This window comes from Actinia tenebrosa, unplaced genomic scaffold (assembly GCF_029948245.1).
Source record: "Actinia tenebrosa isolate PJP-AT-01 unplaced genomic scaffold, QUT_ActTen_1.0 PGA_scaffold10__47_contigs__length_13832649, whole genome shotgun sequence".
Classification (NCBI taxonomy): Eukaryota; Metazoa; Cnidaria; class Anthozoa; order Actiniaria; family Actiniidae; genus Actinia; species Actinia tenebrosa.
In genome coordinates, this window is record NW_028292570.1 from 844619 (window position 1) to 865189 (window position 20571).

General features: G+C 37.0%; 1 protein-coding gene, 1 non-coding gene and 1 pseudogene across 3 annotated transcripts in view; 2 read left to right on the forward strand and 1 right to left on the reverse strand.

Annotated features, from left to right (window-relative positions):
* LOC116299430 (uncharacterized) overlaps positions 1 to 4322 on the forward strand; it is a 41640-nt gene extending 37318 nt beyond the window's left edge. The window contains exon 2 of the mRNA XM_089026445.1: positions 3814 to 4322. Coding sequence (XP_088882571.1) covers positions 3979 to 4314 — 336 coding nt within the window. The 5' untranslated portion in view covers positions 3814 to 3978 and the 3' untranslated portion in view covers positions 4315 to 4322. The remainder of the gene's footprint in view (positions 1 to 3813) is intronic.
* Positions 4323 to 4375: 53 nt separating this feature from the next.
* Trnay-gua (transfer RNA tyrosine (anticodon GUA)) lies at positions 4376 to 4448 on the forward strand. Its single transcript has one exon. It is a non-coding gene; the product is annotated as a tRNA-Tyr (tRNA).
* A 1829-nt stretch (positions 4449 to 6277) lies between these two features.
* On the reverse strand, positions 6278 to 8476 carry LOC148912675 (uncharacterized; annotated as a pseudogene). Its single transcript, XR_016119190.1, has 5 exons — positions 8396 to 8476; positions 7613 to 7903; positions 7260 to 7435; positions 6717 to 6806; positions 6278 to 6613 (listed from the first exon to the last, which is right to left on the reverse strand). The product of XR_016119190.1 is annotated as an uncharacterized LOC148912675 (transcript).
* Positions 8477 to 20571: the final 12095 nt, after the last annotated feature.

Sequence of the window (20571 nt, forward strand, 5' to 3'; positions counted from 1 at the left end):
CCTGCACCCGCACCTGCACCTCAGTTCAATCGTTTCAACATTGATGATCCCTATGATTCTGATGACCCCGTGGTGGTTACCGCCCGTCAGGCCTACATCAACTCCCCCGATTCTGATACTGAATCAGGACCTTCTGCTCCTAAACGTAAGCGGGAGGACGTAGAACAAGAAGAACGTGAAGTTGGTCAGGACGACCCTGAAGCCATTACCGTTGAGGACAGTCAGGACGAAACCTTGGTATGTACCATTTGTATCTTGCCTTGTGAATGTAATACTTCAGAACCCTTCGTCATGACACCCTGCTGCAATCATCCCCTTCATGGCGCCTGCGTCCTGCACTACTTGGAAATGAAGCGTACCTCCTTTAGCATAATGTGTCCTCATTGCACCCAAAATTTATGTGTGGGTCCTGATTACATCACTCCTGACCAATTCCCTGACGGGGTGGCTGACCTAGACGATTACACCATAAGCCTTCACAACTACGTCATGTTTTGCTTGCCTCGTTCGTGCTACGAACAGTACTATGACGAAACCTACAGAAAACCTTACCACGCCTATGCTTCAATGTTTCACATGCTCTTGCCCACCCCTAGGAAGCGCTTCGTCGCGTCATCGACTTCATCTCTAACGGCTACAAACAAAACAAACAAGACATCCGCGACTTCCAGCTCTTCAGCGATTTCAAAGGCATCCACAAACTCATTCAAAAGCAACTTCAGTCCTGCAGCATCCTTAAGATAGGCTTAACTCCTCCTCACATGAGAACCTAAAAAGAACTCTATTTTTCAGACCGCAATCGCCGCCACAGCCACAAACGTTTTACGCAAACACATCGGACGAACCCTAGTACTTACCCTATTGCTCGACAACCTTCACGACCTCATCTACGACAAAAAACTCTGGTTGATCCATGCTCGCTTCAGCAGCGATAACCACCCCCTCCTCCATCAACTGCAATGCTATGAACGATGCCTTAAAAGCAAACTCAGAGTCTCCGGCATGGACATCAAAAGATTCATTGAACTCGATGGAGGAGACTTCATCACCGGAATGTTCTGGCTCGATACCCTTGCCTTTACCTTGTGAACTTCACTTTATGTTTTCTTCAGACCGCCGCCGCCGTCGTCTGCGCCATTTGCCTATCCGACATACCTACCAACTGCCCCAACACCGTCCTGACCCTTTGTTGCAAACACCAATTTCATTACGACTGTCTGAACCAATGGCGTACTCGTCAAAATACTCAATGCCCCATGTGCAGGACCCGACCCATCAACACTGATCCGCCCTTCCTCACCACCCTGGAACTCACGCCTCTCGATTCTGACGAGGACGAGGACGATTACCAAGCCAACGACACCCCTTCACAAGATGACATCAACCACCAAGCCCATCCCTTTGCCATCATCCCCTCCACCACCATCGCTCTCGAAAATGCTCAAGATTACAGCTGCCACCACCGCTTTCCCAATGCTTATGATCCCATCGTCCTCAGTTCTACCTATACGCGGCTCCACAACTTCCAGTTCACGCAAACTCCTTCCACGCCTCTACGTTACCTACTCATCGCCCACGAAGCACGAGAATACCCACCCTCGGGGTTCATCCGCGTCCAAATCTCCACCTCCGGCACCATCAACCACTACTTATTCGCTTCGGCCATGTGGAGAGAGTACCAAGACGAGAGCAACATCATCTTTACTTACCTGCCCTTGGTGGATGGCCTCAATCGCGACCTTCCCCTCTCTCATTTCAATGCCCACACGTCCGTCTACGTCTACGTGGCCCCCTACTTGCACACGGATAATCCTAGCCTATACATCATGGGTGTCAGCGCCAAAAAAACATTACGCGCTACCAAAGCATCGTTCCTAAAAGCATTTCCACGTTGTCCTTTTCCCTCATTAGAAGGACTCTACTATACACCTCGACGGCACCCCAGGCAGCCCCTCCCATCTAGCATGTACGTGTCAAGAAGCTCAAGATCCTGACTGCCTTCAATGCACCGAAATGGCCAAGAGATCCGAAGTGAACAACAAGCCCCAGTTCTTCTTTCCTCCTGACTTCCAAAAACGAACTCCTTCACATCTCATAACCGAAGTAGCCGACGCCCTGGATCGATGCCCCACCTTCCAATTGTTCATCACCCTAAGAGATCAACTCAGAAAGAAAAAAGACTCCAACCCCTGCCGTTGTGGCTGGTGCGATTCTTAATACCTCACCTTTCCTATTACAGACCTACGTTCCTCTTTGTGGCCACCTGACTACCATGACACGCAAACGACGCAAACGACGACGTCGCGTTTGGGAACTGCCTCCTCACTGTCCTGACTGTTTTTCCTCCTATACCTGTGGCGCCTGCGATCAGCGCGTTCACCCTGACGAAGACATTTGCCAATACTGCTCCCTCTTGTTCATGTTTGAAACTACTCTTGCTCCTTAACAGTGCTGCGTTTGTTACTCGCCTCTTCCCAATCATCCGCTTCAACGACACCTTCCGACTGAAACACTTTACTCCGACACCAACATGACCTCCTGCTGTACCCAACCCATACACACCGAGTGCCTCATGCAGTGGATCCTCAGCACGGGCTTCAACTACACCTGTCCTTACTGTCGTGCTCCCCACTCGCTGCCTCACTGGCCCGGCTCCTTATTCGTCAACTACCTCGAAGGTCACTTTTCTCTAGTGTACAGCGGCGACCCCATCTGGGAAATGGCTCAACCCACCATGGCCCGCATCATGCTCCTCTTCTTGCGCCACGTCCACGACCTCATCCACATCCGTCCCATCGCTCACGTCAACTACCACAACACGATCAAACCTCCGCCGTGCTTGCTCTGTCACAAGCCCATCCCCTATTCAGGTCAAGAAGGGACCATCGATTACACGGGTCAATACCACGTCTTCAACTGCCGCCAATTTGCTCTCCGAGGGTACATGCCTCCGCTGCCCGATCACGTTCCTGCCCAAGCCTGTCATTCCCTCTGTCTCGTTCGCTACATGGATCAACACCGTCATCACTACCCCATGCCGTGTCCCTTGTTCCTCCCTCCCTGGACCTCCACACCAAATCTGCGTCACTCACTTAGACACCTTATTTAAAACGTTCATTCGTCATACCAAAGACGTTGCTGCCGTCCAATGGGCCAGTCGCTTGTGCATCCAAGAATTCCAAACCAACACCTTCCACGTCATCCTCCTCCACAAACAACGACTCCACCTTGTCCGACTTCATCAACGAATTCATCCTCCCAACACTCCTCTCAACCACGTCAAGTTCTCCCTCGACTACCAGTCTCACATGCGTCGCTTACCTCGCTCGACCTCAGTCCTCTCCCTGGTCTAACTCGTTACGTCCTCCGCTACAAACGCTGTGATGCATGTCTTGCTTACCTCCCTGGATGGTTCCCCCAATGCAGAAACTGTACCACACCTTTCCAAACTCTTCGTAATGGCAAACGCGTCTGACGACACGACTTATCTGATTAAAAAACATTTGTTTTGATAATTTGTGTAACGCTTTCTGATTGGCCAATAAAAACCTTTGAACACACCTATGACTTGAGTTTTTTCTACCTAACTTGCATGAGTGTTCCGGGTAGCTCAACTAGTCGATCGCTTTTTTGCGAAAAAAGCATATACTAATCACTTCCGGATCCCTACCCTAGACTACCTTAACTTAACTTCTCTATTTCATAGCAGCCCCGGTGGTCTAATGGTATGATACTGGCCTAGCTGGCTGGAGATCGAGGTTCGACTCCTCGCAGGGGAGCTTTTCTTTTTTTAAAAAAATCTTTTTTTTTAAGGTAAAAAAAACAACCAGCCTCTCCCAAAAAGCCAAACCTACCCTTCAAGAAGAAGAAGACGCTAAATGGTACACCCATCCCAAGACCCACAAGCGCTACCTCATCCACAGCCCTGATACTCCCAAGGAAATAGCAGACGACATCAACCGTGGCATTGGCAAAGTCATGGTCACCAACCATGGCATCCTACGACGCATGAGCTACCTTCCTGCTTGGAATACCTATACCTTTGGCATGGTCAATCCCAACAATGGGCCTCACATTCACTCTGGTGACTCCAGCCTCATTGAAGCTTACGCTCAATGGAAAATCAAGGTTTCCAAAGATGCCCTCCGCACATACGAACAAAAAGAAGAACAGCGCAAAGTAGAAGAACACAAGCAACAACGCAAAAAATACATGGAGGAAAGTCGTGACCGATGGATGGCATCTAATGGTCATGCTTGTGTTTGTTCCTTTAACACCTGTACTTGTAAATGTCATGAATATCCCACCTATTAAAAAAACTTTAACCCAAACAAAAGTCTTGACTACCTTTTTAAGCACCCCTCTAAAGTAAGTGCCTGAGGTAGCTCAATTGGCAGAGCGTCGGACTGTAGTTCCAAAGGTTGCTGGTTCAAACCCAGCTCACGGGACCTTATACTTTTTCAAAGAAAAGAAAAAAGAAAAAAATTACAGGCGCGGTCCATCCCCACTTGCGTCACCCCTTACGTCACCCGTCCCCGCTTCTCATTGGGCGATCCATCACCCCATTCGTTTCCGTTTCCGGTGATTTGTCATGAAAACAGGAATACATGAATATATAATCCATGAATAAATTATCGTGACCCTATCCATAGACATTTATCACTACTCAAAACGTGTATTTTATATGGGTTTATTTAGGCGAAATTTTGACGATATCATTACGGTTTTGCTATTCGACGATAGCAGTGATAACTCCAGTAGCGATGAAGACGATCTTGACTTACTTTTAGTTGAATCTCTGTTTCCACCCCAAACGAATAAAGACGTTCCCAGATTGAATTTTCAAGACATCACCGATGCCGACTGTGAAACGATGTTTAGGTAGGATTTTAATTAAGTTTTATTTTGTCTTTCTCGTTCATCCAATCATTCTCTTATAAAATGTCGCAAAATATTCCGTAGGTTTCAGAAGAACGACATGGAACACCTTTTGGACTGCTTACAGATTCCCGAACATTTCGTCTGCAGCCAAAGAACTAAAGCAACTGGGATGGAAGCACTCATGATCTTGCTACGAAGGCTAGCATACCCGAATAGATGGTGTGATCTTGTCCCAATATTTGGAAGACCCGAGTCTGAACTTAGTCTCATATTTAACAAAGCAAGTTTCTAAACACATACCTACTGGTCAGCATCCTTAATTTGTTAATCTGCAATTTTGTATATTATTTTTCTTTCCTTTTTCTATAGGTATTGGACGACATTTATGATCGCTTCAAGCATCTGCTTGAATCCCTTGACCTCATTTGGCTTGACCCACAACTCTTTTCACAAGTTATATACGATAAAGGAGCACCACTTGAACAATGCTGGGGCTTTATTGATGGAACGCCAAAGCCCATCGCACGACCTACAGCTAATCAACGGATTATGTACAGTGGGCATAAGCGAACGCATTGCTTAAAATTCCAGGTAACAAACTTTTAACTTGTATTAACACAACATTAAAAAAAAAAGAACATTGACAAGTTCCTTTTTTTACAGTCCGTTCAGGCTCCTAATGGGCTTATTGCACACATGTATGGTCCTATAGAGGGGAGGAGGCACGATGCCTTCATGCTTGGCGAGAGTGGCCTACTAAATAAGCTGCAGCGATTTCAGAAACCCAGCGGAGAGCCGTATGTTATATACGGGGACTCAGCTTATGGCATTACACAGAATATCATATCGCCATTCCGTGGAGCTCGACTACCTCCTGATCAACAGCAGTTCAATAGCCTAATGAGTAAAGTCAGAGTAACTGTTGAGTGGGGATTTGGAAAAATCACTCAACTGTTTGCTTTTTTAGATTTTAAGAGAAATTTAAAGGTTCTTCTTCAGCCTACAGCAAAATATTACTTGGTAGCATGTGTTCTGGTTAATTTTCATACCTGCCTGTATTGGTCTCAAACCAGTAAGTTCTTTAGATTAGATCTTCCTACATTAGAGAGATATCTTTCCAATCAATAAGATATATCTAGGCATTGTTAACTTAACAAAGTCACTACTGCACATATTGTCTAACCTTTTTAAACAAATTTCAAACTGCATATAGCTTCATTTTACAAATATGGGAAGTATCTGTAAAACCAATGAGTGAATCCTTAATAAACATATATTGAACTTTGTCAGAGAAAATTGACATAAAGGCGGTTAAAGGCAACAAAATGCCAAAACGAAATGGTGTAAGCCCATGAAATCATATCAGTAAAGATTTTAGCCAATAAATGCTGGTTCAATTTAGAAAAATTCTAACAATCTTGAAAATGCATCAAACTGGTTTTGCTAGATGCATGTCAATGAATGAACACAACTCTATATCAATGAAAAGTGCTTTAGAGTTTATCTTTTAAAAAAGAAAGAAACACCCTTCTTTCCTCCAGTTCTAGTTTAAATTTTTCTTCCCTTTCTGCCCTTTCATCTTCATACTTCTTCTTTTGTAGATCAAATTCTTGTCTCCTCAAATCTAACTCTTTTTCTCTGTAATCTGCTTTTTTGCTATATTTGTTCCCCAACATTTCTATTGCAGATAGCCTTGAAGCTCTTTTCCTTGGCCCAGTCTTGACTTTGGAAGCTTAAAAACAAACAAAGGACATTAATACCTAAATTATATAGAGAAAGCCCCTCAAAAGCCCCAACAACACCTCAAAATGGGATTTTCCCCTTACTTGTCTCACCTTTTTTTGCGCTACTTGAGCTATCATCATCATCATCACCATCATTAATGTCATCCTCGTCACTTTCATCAATATCACTACCGCTGCTTTCTTGGTCATCAAGTTACCTTTCTAAGAAATAAGTTTCATTTGTAAATCTGTAATAAACTGTTCATGATAATCACAAGCTCTGTTAAAAAGCATTCAAGTGCTTTTTAATAGAGTACAAACACTAAAAGTGAAATAGTTCTAAATACTGCTAAATTATGCTAATTATTTTGATTTCTAGAGTGGTTTTCATCAACCCATGTAATACACTTTGGCATATTACACTTTATCACACTTTTTTTTTCTATTATGCCTTTTCACCTATTAAACACTCTTACACTTTAAATTGTACACTTTGTTTCGGGGTTTATGAAAACCACTTTATTGTTTAATTAATTTGTGAAAAACAGCAATAAACACGACTAGCACTTAATTTATCTATTTTCATTTCATCAACTCAGCAAATTGATAGTTAATCTAACATGAATTAATCGATTAGAAAGTCTGCAGTCTTACTTTTCATTGTAGACAAGGCTGCAGCTCTCATTTCTAATCCCTTTTGCTTATCTGATTTCTCCTTGATCTTTTTATTTTCTTTTTCTTTGATTTTCTGCTCTTCCAGATCTCTTCTGAAGGTTGATATGTCTTCAAGAAGTTGGCATAGTTCATTGTAATCTTCCTCAGTTCCAGATCTGAATCGCACATAAAATAAAATAGTTTTCAATAAAGAAAAACAAAACAATAAGGTGAAAAGGAATCAGTCTATTTTCCTAAAAGATGATACAGTAAACAGCTAAAAGCTATAAAGACAATACAGGTATTCCTTTGTCTAATATTCAGCATTTTCCAAAGCTACACTACCAGTGTACCTTTTCAAAGCCTTCTTGTCCTCGTCTCAATACTTTTCTAACAGTCTTTCCATGTGTTCTCTGCAGCCTCTCCCTTTTAGAATGACATTTTTGTCTTCTTTAGAAAACACTTTACTCAACGTTTGAGCAATTTCTTCCCATTCAGCCTTTCCTGAAGGTTTGTGTGCAGCTACCTCTTGGGCGAGCATCAAGTCGTGCATCTGTAATGGCCAACGAAACGGAGCCATATCTCAAAAGAAGATGATGTTAAAAGATCTGCTACCTTTTTCTTGCTAGTTTAGTCTTTAATACCTGAAATATCGAACCAGTAAAAGTTTTAGTCAGCAGGTGCACGTGGAGCCGCCATGTTTGTTTTCATTCAGCTTATGTCACTTCAGCTTTTTAGCAAAAATAAGCCCCTTTTCAAATAAATTTACCGCTTTAAATCAAATGTGTCGATAGAAGAATGAATTAAATACACAAGTTTGGGTTCCAAACGTGAGAAAATTCATTTGAAACGCTTAAAGCATCTGCCGTAAACGACGAACCTCTAGACGATGGTTTTCAGGTACAAACGCAGACCGCGAACGTGAAACCTGACTCCAAGACCTTGGTCACGTGACATTTTTGAAGTTTGCCGTTTGCGGTTTCAGGAAAAAACGTGATGCTAAAGGTCTCTAATGACCTCCACCAACTTGTACACTGTTTGTGGGATTTTTTCTTTGCTTACTTCGAATGTAAAACCATTGCATTTTATGGTTTTTTTCTGGGAATCTAATATGCTTCTTAAAGATGACATTCTACCTCTGTCAGAATCATCTTGGCTTCGATAAGCTTCAGTTCCAAAGAATCCGCAATCACCTCCACAGTATTCCAACCAACCTCTGAAAATAATGCAAAATCTGTTGTACCGATTTGTCAATTCGGCAGGCACATTTTGTGGACACCTAAAGTAATTTACTAAATCACAAAAAAGTTCTTCGCTTTTTGCTTCTATGGCAGCCATTTCGCTAGTTGACACCTTTTTGTCGTGCTCATTTAGAAATAGCTTTCTCATGAAAAACTTTAAGTTAAACCTAGCCCTCTTGACCAAGGCGTCCTTGGTTTCTTTGATTTTGAAAATGTCACTGTCACGAGACAAGTTTGCTGGGTTGCAGTCTGGGCTCAATCTGCCCACTTTGATCTTATACAACAAGATTAAGCTTTTGGTTAATTTGTCGCTTAAGTCGTTTTCGCCCAACAAGTCTAATTTCAACATACTATCCACCAAAGAATCTAAGTATCTGACCAACGACTCAAAAGATGCGTTATACAGGTAGTAAGATCCTTGCGCCAATATGACAAACTTGTTATATAAATTAACTATTGAAAGTTTGCTTATTGGGAAAACCATGTCCAAGTTGTCAATTGCCCATTTACTGACAGAAGCTCCGTAAAATATTCCACTCATCATAAATTTTTCAGAGTTGTTAAAATGTACTAAGTCAATGATAACTTGCATGTTAATTTTTGAAAAACTTACAGGCAACCTGTTTAAGAAGTTTGGAATTAATATACAAACAGCACCAGTTGCTGCATCTTCATAATGCATGAGTGTCATTTCGGTGTTAAAATAGAAAGCTCCAAACAAACCAGTTTCTTGGATCTTGTTTATTATTATTAAGAATGAAAAATCGTTAATGTACATCTGGTCTTTAAACTTTATCATTTCATCCACTTCGCCACCTTTGAGCGTCATGTCAATGTAATCTTGCTCGAACGTTTCACACAAAGGCACTTTTTCTATTTTTTGAAGTTTGACATAATTGCTGACTGAGACCGAATAGGTTTCGTCAGTTTGGTACTTGAACGAAAAACCAACATTAACAATTTCAAAATTGTAACCGCCTTGAACTTGTATTATTTTATGTTTTTGCTTTACTGGCAGTATTTCATTCATTTTGTATTTTTTTTAGCAAGTTAACTTATTTAAATAAAATGGCAAAAGTTGAAAATATTTATGGTTCCATCGAACAAGTAGTTACAAATATACCTTCAGAAATTTCTAAAAAAAATTTGACCAATTTGGACAATCCAATCAGTTCTCAAAATGTAGTTTTAAAGCGTGTCGAAAAAGCTAAGGGGACATTATACGGTCCTTCTCCCTCATTTTATGCAATTCCACGAATTGACGGGTTCTATATTCAAAAAGTTTTTTTGTATGTTGTGATCGATTTGGCCAAAATGTTTCCAGATACAGAAGTACTACCTAAACCAATAGATGATGCCGAACAAGTGATTCGTGTTATTGAATTATTGTCCAAAGTTACCGTGTTTATTAATGGCAAAGAATTTATCACATTAAGTGGTAATGCATTATGTGAATGTGGGTTTAAAGGTGACCAAATTATTGATTTATATGGACAAACTGCATTTAGGGTAGAATTGCCTTGGTTTAATTATAAAAACGCCAATTACTTAGTTGACTCAAACTGTGGGCCTAATTGCCTTTTTGAGCTTGAAGTGACATTTGACAAGTCAAAACTCATACCAAACAATGAGGCTTTTGGGTTTAGACATTCTTATTGCGTTCACAAAATATTAGATGATTATGTGGTAATTGAAGGTTTTGACCTCCCAAAAATTGACAACAAAAGGATCAAAACATTTAACGGCCTAAGAAGTTTTTTATGATTTAGGTAAATTTAGAACTCCGTACGTGTGTATGTTCCATCATGTGTCATTGTTTTAGAAGATGATTTAATGTTGCACAAAATACAAATAAATGTGGATTGGACAATGCACGTTGTTTATTATGAATTAATTTACAATGGTCAAGTAATATTAGAAAACATTTATGACTCAGCAATAGGTATTGAAATATGCAAAGGAAATAATAGTTTTCTTTCAGGTTTAAATATTTCTAAAAACGGAAAATTAGTTTTAAAACTGACCATAAAAGTTAACGCACAAAGAAGTCAAGATACCCTAAAAGACATCAACCAAACCTTTAATATTATTTGTCATTTTAGCAAAGACTTTGTTTATTAAAATGGCTGGTGTTGGTTCACACTGTGGGTCTGATGATGGCCTTGAAATAAAAAAAACATTACTGTACCAACAAACTGGTGAAGTGGGACGTAGCAAAGTTCAGTCTTTTTTATTGACTTTTTCAAATATGACGCATCCAAACGTTCACATCAGCAAGTGCAGAATAAATATAGTTTTTACAACAAAAAATAAAATCAGTATCAAAAATGAAACCAAAGAAATGAGTGGTTATTTTGCACTTTACGATAACTATACGGTCAAAGTTAATTTAGCAAAAAAATCACGAAAAATAGTTGACATTTCATCACTGTGCATGTCTAAATTGTACTTGTGGGCAGTAAATGCCAACTATTTTGGAATCGACAAATTATGCAACCCAACCTTGGTTTGTAATGAAAAAGATTCTACAAACAAAATATATACATATACTTTTAGTTTCAATTTGCCATTACCACAAAACTTGGTACAAAACATTGAAAAAGGATATGAAATAGATTCTTTGACATTTGAATTACACAAAGACTTTGACAAAGACTTAAAAGACATATTGGTTGTTAATAATTTAATCGAAGTCGAATATTATTATGTAAGTGACAAAGTGATTCGAGACTTGGGCTGCAAACCTTCTGAACTTATATTACAGTCGTTCCATTTTAATAGTGTTGAATCAGGAACTTACGTTTCGGCAAAAATATTTAACAATAACATTTCAGACGTGTTTTCAATGTGGATAATGTACGAAAAAATAGGGGACAAATCGCAGGACCCTATGTTCGAACTAAATGATTTGACCTGTTTTGACGAAATTACGATTTATTATGGAAACTCTAAAGTTTTATGGCATAAAAATGAAATAATGCTCTTGAACAGTATTGGTAATAATTCTAAATGTAATACTGAGCAGATATATTATTTGGGCCCATTTGATTTGAACTTTAAAAACGACCAGCATATTCCAAAAAATAGTCTATCACCATTTGAGTTTGACAACAACGTAACTAACCACAACCTTACAGCTGAGTTGAAGAAAAAAAATAAGACTGACAAATTTAATATGTGGGTCTTATTAATTTATAAACAATCAGTTAATACTTAAGTGCATTGCAAACATGTTCAAATTCGTCTTCGGTGCATGAACCAATTGTTACAAATTTGGCATCATCATTTTCGCAAACAGTATAGACACATTGAAATAGGTGTCCGAATTTTTTTGTCAATTCAAGTGCTAATTGTGTTTTGTTGGTAATTTCAGTGTTAAATTCAAGATACCCAATTGAATGCAACTCAAGCAACTTGGCAGTAATAGTAGGAGCTTCAAACAATTTGTTATTTTGGTCATACTTGACCATCACCACTTTTTTTGAAGACATTTGTGGCAACAGATGTATTTTTTGTCGCTTGTTTCAAAGTGGTGATATGGAGTGTCGTGTTCTGGGCAAGTGTATTCACTTTTTAATAAAAGATTAAGCTCATAAAATATTTTAAAATTGGTCATAAAACTGCGCTGGTTTGGAGTGTTGTGCAACAAAATATATTCACATAATCTGTTGTAATTTTTGTTTAGTTCCAATGTTTTTTTACAATTTGCGCAATTTGCAACCTCGTACACATAATCAATGGTAAAGCTGCTTCCGCAGTCGCAAAATCTGTCACTAAGAGGATATATTGGTGAATTCGACATTTTGGAGTTTTGCGTTTTTTAGGTTGATGGGTGTATTTTCTATTATTGTTTTTATAAGATTGTCATAAAAATTTACAGAAAATGGGGCCAACAATTCTTGCAGCATTATCTTGGGATATTTTTTGTACATTTCTTCGCTTAAGACGATCTTTTCGTCTGTGAATGGTTTTTTGGTTAAATTTTCGCCAAAATCTTTGTCGGCAGTAGCGATCTTGACATGTTTTTTCATGTCTCGGTGCAATAATGATTCATAGTCATTTGACGTGACCGATTTTAATTTGTCTATGTCACAATACAACAAATACTCTAATGGGTCCTTTTCGTGTCCAATCAAAGTGCAAATTTGCGTCTTGGTTACTTGGTCAAAAAGTTCGCTTTTAAATATTTTTTCTACAAAGTTTTCTGTCTTAATTATTTTTTTCAAGTACATGCGTTGTGGGGTTTTGTTAAAATCTGGAATGTATTGTATTAACAGTTTTAGCACTTTTAGCACAAACAACGAATAAGTTAACCGTTTGCCGCCTTCTATTTCAAGAGCTTCTTTAACTTCTAAATCTGGGGTGATTTTTTTGCTAAAGTCAATTTTAAACAACATTCGCTCATCAAACATCGTTTCCATGCTCTTGTGCTCTAGCATTTTTTCTGTATAATGAATGTTTGTTTTTTTATGTAAACAGTCAAGTCACTAGTTAAGAACAAGCCAAAAATATAACCATTATAGCATTTGACTTTGGTGATTTCCAGCTCGAGCTCTTTGCACAATTTTATGACAGTGTCCAAAGTGGCAAACTCAAACGTACCATTAGAATATTTAATATTATCATAGTTGACTGCCTTGATCAAAGGAAATGCAAAAGTTTCACCATTGAACGTTACATTGACGCAAAAAGTGCCTTTAACTATGTCAGTATATATGAAATTCAGCTCAGCTTTTGACTTAATTTTGTCAATTAGCATTCTTGCATTGAGCACGTGTTTTCTGTCACATCTTATTAAAAACTTGTAAATTGACTGCATCAAATGAGAACTTGAATCATGGATGAATTCGAGCGAATTCCTTTGTCCGTTGTAAGTTAACAAAGGCATTTCGACAATTGGAAAATAAGTTCCTTGAATGAACATGATCACTATGTATTTTTGGTTGTCAGAACTTAAGAAGATATTTTTTGGGTATTGCTTGTTGTCCATTATGATAAAAACATTGTACCCATACACTTACTTTACTAACTTTCAAAGTACCAATTCAAAGATGGCATAATTTCTGGTGGAAATTCTTAACGTGTTTATGAAATACTGAGGGTTAAAGAGCACATCATAAATTTCGGTGTTTTCTACATCTAAGAGTTCTAAAAACAATTCTAACTTGCCAATGTTTTGACTAAAATACTGTTTGCACCAAGAACAAAAATCGCCCAATTCAACGTCCAAAGAAATTAAGATTGCATTTACCAGCTTAACGTCGACGTTTTTTGAAAATATTGGACCGTAAAAGTAAATGTTCTTTATTCCAAAGGCTTCTTTTATGTTTGTTGGGATGTGCAGTAGTTGCAAACTATATTTGACCGTGGTCAGTTTTAAAATGTGGCTCAGGTTTTGGTTTTTGCTAATTTCAGAGATCGGATAATACCCTTTTTCTTTGCAAATTTGATTTTTTAGCTGTCTTTCTGGATTTTGCGGAGAGCATTTTCTGCAACAAACAACACATATTGTCATGGCTTGGCCTGTTTCTGCATCGGTATATATTGGCCAATTTGGATCTACCATAAAATTTAAGACCTCTCGTTTTGGTGGACAGATAAGGATCAGGTCTCCGCCAGTGGTCAAGTTTTTCAACACTGCGACTCTTTTTTTCTCTTCTGCGGACAATTGTTTGTACTCTTCTTCGGTTAATGGCCTTGGTTGGTCAGTAAATTGACAGGTTTGGGCATATTGAATTTGCTTCTCTTCATTGTCGTTACCCAAACTGACAAGTTTGAACCTTTGTGGGTCCAGACCCTGCAAAAATTTGCTGTTCCTGGTTTTTTCAAAAATCTTGTTCAAAGTGTTTGTAGTTGGAAGGTTTTTGCTTGTGTTCAGTGTTAGTTTACACAAGTATCTAATTAGCCGTTTCAGTAGTGGAATTTGAAACATGTAACATTTAATTACGTTAAAAACAATTTTTACATATTCCAAGTAAATGTTTATAGTGAATAAAATTTAGTGTTCAAGTTTTCGGTTTTTGGACTAGAGGTCCAATTTTCGAACTCATTCGCATACATGGAATTTTTTGAGCTAATTTGCAAAAACTGAACAGTCATCGTTGACTCAATTTCGTTTTTTGAGCTTAAGTCAATGCACATGCTTTTTCTTAAATTTGCAAGAATTATAGACAAGTTGGTATAATATACTTGGTTCATCGGTTTGCTCCAGTCAAATTTTATTTTAACGTCAGAAACGTTTTTTGGGTCAAATAATTTTGGGTTGATAAGGTCTCCAAATATTTTTTTCGAAATGTCTTTGCTGATCTCTACGATTTCTTCAAATGATTTTGTGTAGTCTTTGTTCTTTATAATAAAATTTATGAAGTTGTTTTCAGTTAAGAACATTACAATCGTTTGAAGGTTGCTTTTGTGTATGCAAAAGAAGTAGTTCGGTCCGTAAAAATCTTTGTACATTTTGGCTTTATTTTCTAAGACGCTGTTCTTTGGCGGTTTTTCACCATAAACATATTCATACTGAACCCCCATTTCGTCAAATGAAACTTCTATGTAGTCAAGTTTATAGACGAGCTCAGAAAACAACAGTTTAATGTTAAATGCTTTGTCAGTTTCATTACCTATATATTTAAATGTTGCAGTTTCAATTTTGTTGTTCAAAACCATTTCATCCAAAGATTCATCACAAATTTCTTTTTGGATGAATTCGTTTTGTTACTTAAAAATTGTTTGGTATTGTTTGTGCAAATAAGGAAAGATCTTGGACTTAAGGTCGAACAATGGGTTTTTGATAAAGCTTGTTGTGTTTTCTTCTGGAGTTTGCGGAAAGTAAAGCTTAAAGTTTAAGTTCAAAGTTTTTTGTATGTGAAAATGAGTTGTTAAGTACACTGTCCCATCAGTGCATGTCAGTTCAAAATTTTCATATATGAACTCAATTTCTGAACTAGTATCATAAACGTTGAAAGGCAAAAAATCATATTCTTTGTCATTTACATATTTAATTATTACGTCTGAAATTACTTTGTCTTTTTTTACTGACACGTTTTGGGTAAAAATTGAAATACCAGAAAAGGCATATATTTTTTGTCGAATAATCAACATTGAATCTGTTTTTAATACTCCCATCTTAATTGCCCATACTCCAGGTTTGACTTTAAAGTGGTCAATTAAGATGTCAAAACCGAGTTCGTTTTCAAGGTCTATGTCAATGTTTTGGTCAAATTCAACCTTTGTCAAATATTTTTCATCAATGTCAAACGTAGATTTCCAGTGCAGTCCCCACAAATCATTGTTGGGTTTTATACCATCATATATATTTTTAACATCGTCCCATAAAGTTTCAGGAAATAGCATAAAAATGTATTTTATTTTTTCAGAATCATGTAACGCTATTGTCAACGGAACAAAGTAAATATCGATCATGGCCAATGAAGAAAATGAAGTCACAAAGTTTTGGGACAATTATACTAATGGTAAATTAAAAAGTATTTTAGAAGAAAAAAATTTGATCAAGACTTGGTTTTCACTTACGAATGATTTAACTAACAGAACTTATCTCTTACTTCCGCCAAAAGAATATGAAAAATTAGAACCAATGAGCGCTTCAAAAGTTAGAGATTTTTTAAGTCGACACACTTTGCCAAGGTTTGTTTCTGGAATAAACCAGTTAGATTACAAAGAAAAAACATACAACAATGGAGCTTTGGTTTTTGAAATAAAAGGTGCTGACAAAAAAACACACTTAAAGGGCACTGATATTGTTGTAAGCGCCCCAAAAGTCGACGTTCCAAAAATTGGCGGCATCTTAAACTTTTTTACACTGTCTGAACCGGTCCCAACCGAAAGTTGGGTCAACAAAGAATTAGTGGTTGCAGGGTCAAAACAAGAACTGACAAAGGCGTCTGAAAATGAAAAAGCTCCAACTAGAATTGGCACCAAAAATAACCTCTTACGTTTGACCAAAACACATAACTGTTCCATAATTTTTGAAATTAGCGCATTGATGCTCAGAGTGTTGGTGGTTAATGAATACTACATTTCAAGTGACACCCATTTTTTCTTGCCAATGGCAATGTTAACTCTGTTGTTACACCCAGATTCCAAAAATGAGTGCTCATTTTACAGGTGGTATTCTCCAACTACTTCATTGCATAAAAACCCTTGGGAGAAGTACTTGGAATCTTTTAAAATCACAGAAGAGAGGGCCGAATTGTTCAACCAGTTTGAAGAAACTGTCCAAATAAAAGTCGAAATGTCGCACAAAACCACTTATTCTTTTAAGGAACTAAAAACCTTGTACAAAAAAATATTGAACGAAGAAGGCAATGGGGTCGAGCAAAAAATAGTATATGATTATTTAGCATTTATTGAATCGGTTGAAATTGGGCTCAACTTGAATTGCTGTACAGCAGATTGTGGAAATGGCATAGTTTCAAAGCTGCTAAACACATTTGACTTGCTAACAAAAACTGAAACAAGAGACAAGCACGAATTTGGCAGTGAATTCGTAAATAGCGCCTTCTTTATGTACATTGGTTTAACTGAAAAAGAGCTAGAGACATTGTCCAAGAAAAGTTTGACAGCAGAAAAAGCCAAAAAGCAAATAGAAGATTACAATGTTTCTGTCAGTTATTATCATGATGCTAAAAAATGTGAAGTTGGTGCGTTTTCAATAAGCGAACAGGTAGTGGAAAACCCCAAAAAAATTATAAAAACTTTTGTTGAAAACAACGACGTTACACAGTTAAACGTGCCAAGTGTAAGGCGAAAAAACGTTTTAAAGCTCCAAAAAGAGCAAGGTGAGGTAAACATAAAAAATATCATATCATTATTATAATGTCTTTTATTCCAATTTGCTCTGAGTGCAAGTTGAGGATTGCACACTTGAAGTATTTGACTATGTTGGGCGGAAAGATTGACGAAGGACAAATTTTTTATAATTGTTGTATAAATAGTGTAAAAAGTAGTACGAATATATACGAAGAAGGAAACATTGAAATAATTCCTTGGAAACCGATTGAAGAACCTGTAGTTAAGCTATGGGAGATAAATCGAAAAAAAGTTCAAATCCAAGCGAGACAGTATGTTCTCCCAAAGACTTAGTTGCAATTATGAAAGAAGACCCAAAATTTGTAATTAGGACACAAAAATGAAAGGATGACACAAAAGAATATTTTAATTTGTTAGTAGAGTAGTAATTTGGTAGATGGCAATTTTATGACATACAATTTAGATTTTGAATCGGCAACTATAAATCATTATCATGGAAGTGAAGATCGTCCTTCTCTTAATGTTGACTTGCAAAAGGCTTTAACGGATGAATAATTAAATTCACTGCTCGATCTTAACAAAAAAAAAAAGGAAAGGCCGTTATTGAACTAATTAAAAGCAAAGAACTAACTAAGACCAGTTATCATCAAATGATCAAAACCACTGAAATGAAAACAGTGGAAACACCAGATGGTAATTTGGTAAAAACGTCAGTACCAGTAAATGATTATTACATTTCGTCAAGTATTACTTTAAAACGCCGCAATGAAAAGGAAAATGTTTTAACCACTGTTTTTTATGACCTTAGGCCAATTATGAAAAAGAAGTCTTTGTTAAGCCAAAACAAAGAAGTTCCTGAAGAACTTGAGACTAAATGTAGTAATGCTTTAAATGAAAAACATGTTTTTGAAACTTATGAACAATTAGTAAATAAATTTGGAACCAAGATCAAAGGTACTGCCTTGATCAATTTAAGTAGGGTTGTTTATAGCAATTTGCAAAATGCATTTACTGGCAAACCCAATGTAATAGTCATTTGTGTTTATGACGTTTCGGAAAACAGAACTAGTACAATACACATGAATACCATAATAGCCAAAATTAATGAAGAATTAAAAGACGTTTTGATGTAATTTGAATAAACATTATTTTTTTAGCGTTAAATAACGTAAAAATGAATAACATTGTAGCTTTTTCAAACTGTGCGACTTCTTTGAGCGTGCATAACGAAGTTGAGTCAAACGACGAAAACAAGTCGTACAAAGCATGGGAAATTAAACAAGTAAAACAAATTCGGAAAGGTTATGAAATTGTCGTAATCACAAATGACAATTTAAACAAAAACTTAATAAACAAAAGTGACTTTGGACCAATTGGTGAAGCATATTTTATTTCTGAAATAAATGTCGTTTGTTTCACAAAACAATCCTGGGGAATCAGTAAGATTCACCTTATCGAAGTTTGGGTAAATAGCAATTGCGTCTTACAAGTAGATCCTGCTCTAGCAATAGACGTATGGAATTTACAGACCAAAAAAACTTTTATGGATAATTTTGAACTAAAAATATATCCAGTTGCAATCGGCAAAATGGCATTTGATGGAGTTCCGTTTTTGGTCAACAAACACGACACAGGTACTGTGAAAACAGTATTTAGTGACACCTTGAACTTAACAAAAGTAGAAACGCCCATGACTAGGGTTAAAATGTACAATCCAGAAAGATTATCTGTCATACTAAAAAACAATTACGCTTTAAGTCCCAGAATTGAAACTAATACATATAAAACTGCAAATTTGAAGCAGTTAAAAATTGATATACCAACTTATAAATCAACGCTAGATGATATAATAATAGTGATGTCTTTTCTTAAAGATAATGATGAAACCATATCAGTGTTAAAAGAACCTATTTATATCAAAAGTTTGGAAATAAACCTTTCTAATATAAAACTTGTTAATAACTATCATACATTAACATATGAAAATTTTGATGTAAGTACATTTTAAGATATTGTCTAAATGGAAGATTGTACGAAGGCTTTAAAGATTTGACCACATTAAATCCTTCTACCAACTTGCAAATATTGATAGGATTTGTCAAAAAAATGCCAGACTTGTGCATAAAAACAAATGTTATAGTTATAACTTGTTCAAGTGTCGCAAATTAAAACAAAACACTACGCTTGAAATAAACTCATTTTTTTTCATAAAAGTAAAACTACTATCTGTGTTACATTATCATGGAATTAGGTCAATTTGAAACAGATAAAGGGTTTTTACAAATCAAAAGCTTATATAGCAGAAAAGAACCTTGGTTTAATCCGTCAATTTTTAGCCATGATTCACTTTTAGTGTTAGGGCCGTGGAAGCGAAGTTCGAGGCGAAAAGTCAATGAAACCAGTTTTGAAAGTGAAAAATGGCCAGCAATTATTACAATCGTAACTTATATTACTGAAAATTACAGGAAACATGGACAATTTTTATTTTTGCTCGAAGGTGAGACAGGTTCTGGGAAGTCATTAACTTTAGCACCTTATTTGTATTCATATTTTCAAAGCTCAACTAGTGTGATTTTAGCAGAACCACAAATAGCAAGCAATGGCAGATAATGATATTCACACATATCTGCAACTGTGCTAAGTTCTTGTCCAGTGGTAGCAATCTTTGTGAGATCACCACAAATATCATCTATTAAGTTTACCACCTGTGATTCCAAAACATCTTTTGCTGGATTGGAAGAAAACATCTCCATGTTTAATATTTTTTAAATCCTAGTAGCGTTTGAACCCTCAAAAGTTTTATAATAACCTTCAAAAACATTTATTATGCTATCACTAAGTTTTGACACCTTAACAGTGCCAATTAAACTGATCATTTTTTCAGGTGTATTGGCATTGTTCTGTAATACTTGTGGGGCAAAAGAGCTTGTGCTGTTCAAAGAATCCAAAAGACCAGTAGTTTTGTTGGTAGAACCAAATCCACCAAACGTGGAAGTCTTTGGACTTTGAAATAAAGTACTCATTTTGAGTTTTTTTTGCCTACAATCAAACCAAAGTAAGATTAATTTATCTGAATTTAGGATATTTTTTATAAACAAATATTTAAATAACTTATGATTAAGTGAATCAAAATGGAAAACTTTGCTGATTTTTACACTTTTGTGGAGAAATGCGCACATCCAGATATTTCATCGGAAGTACAATTTATCAAAGACACCAAGTTTGATGGCTATAGGTTCTCATTTGCTGGTTACACAGGAGATGAAGTTCAAACCATAATAAGATATATTTCATTAAAATTGTTG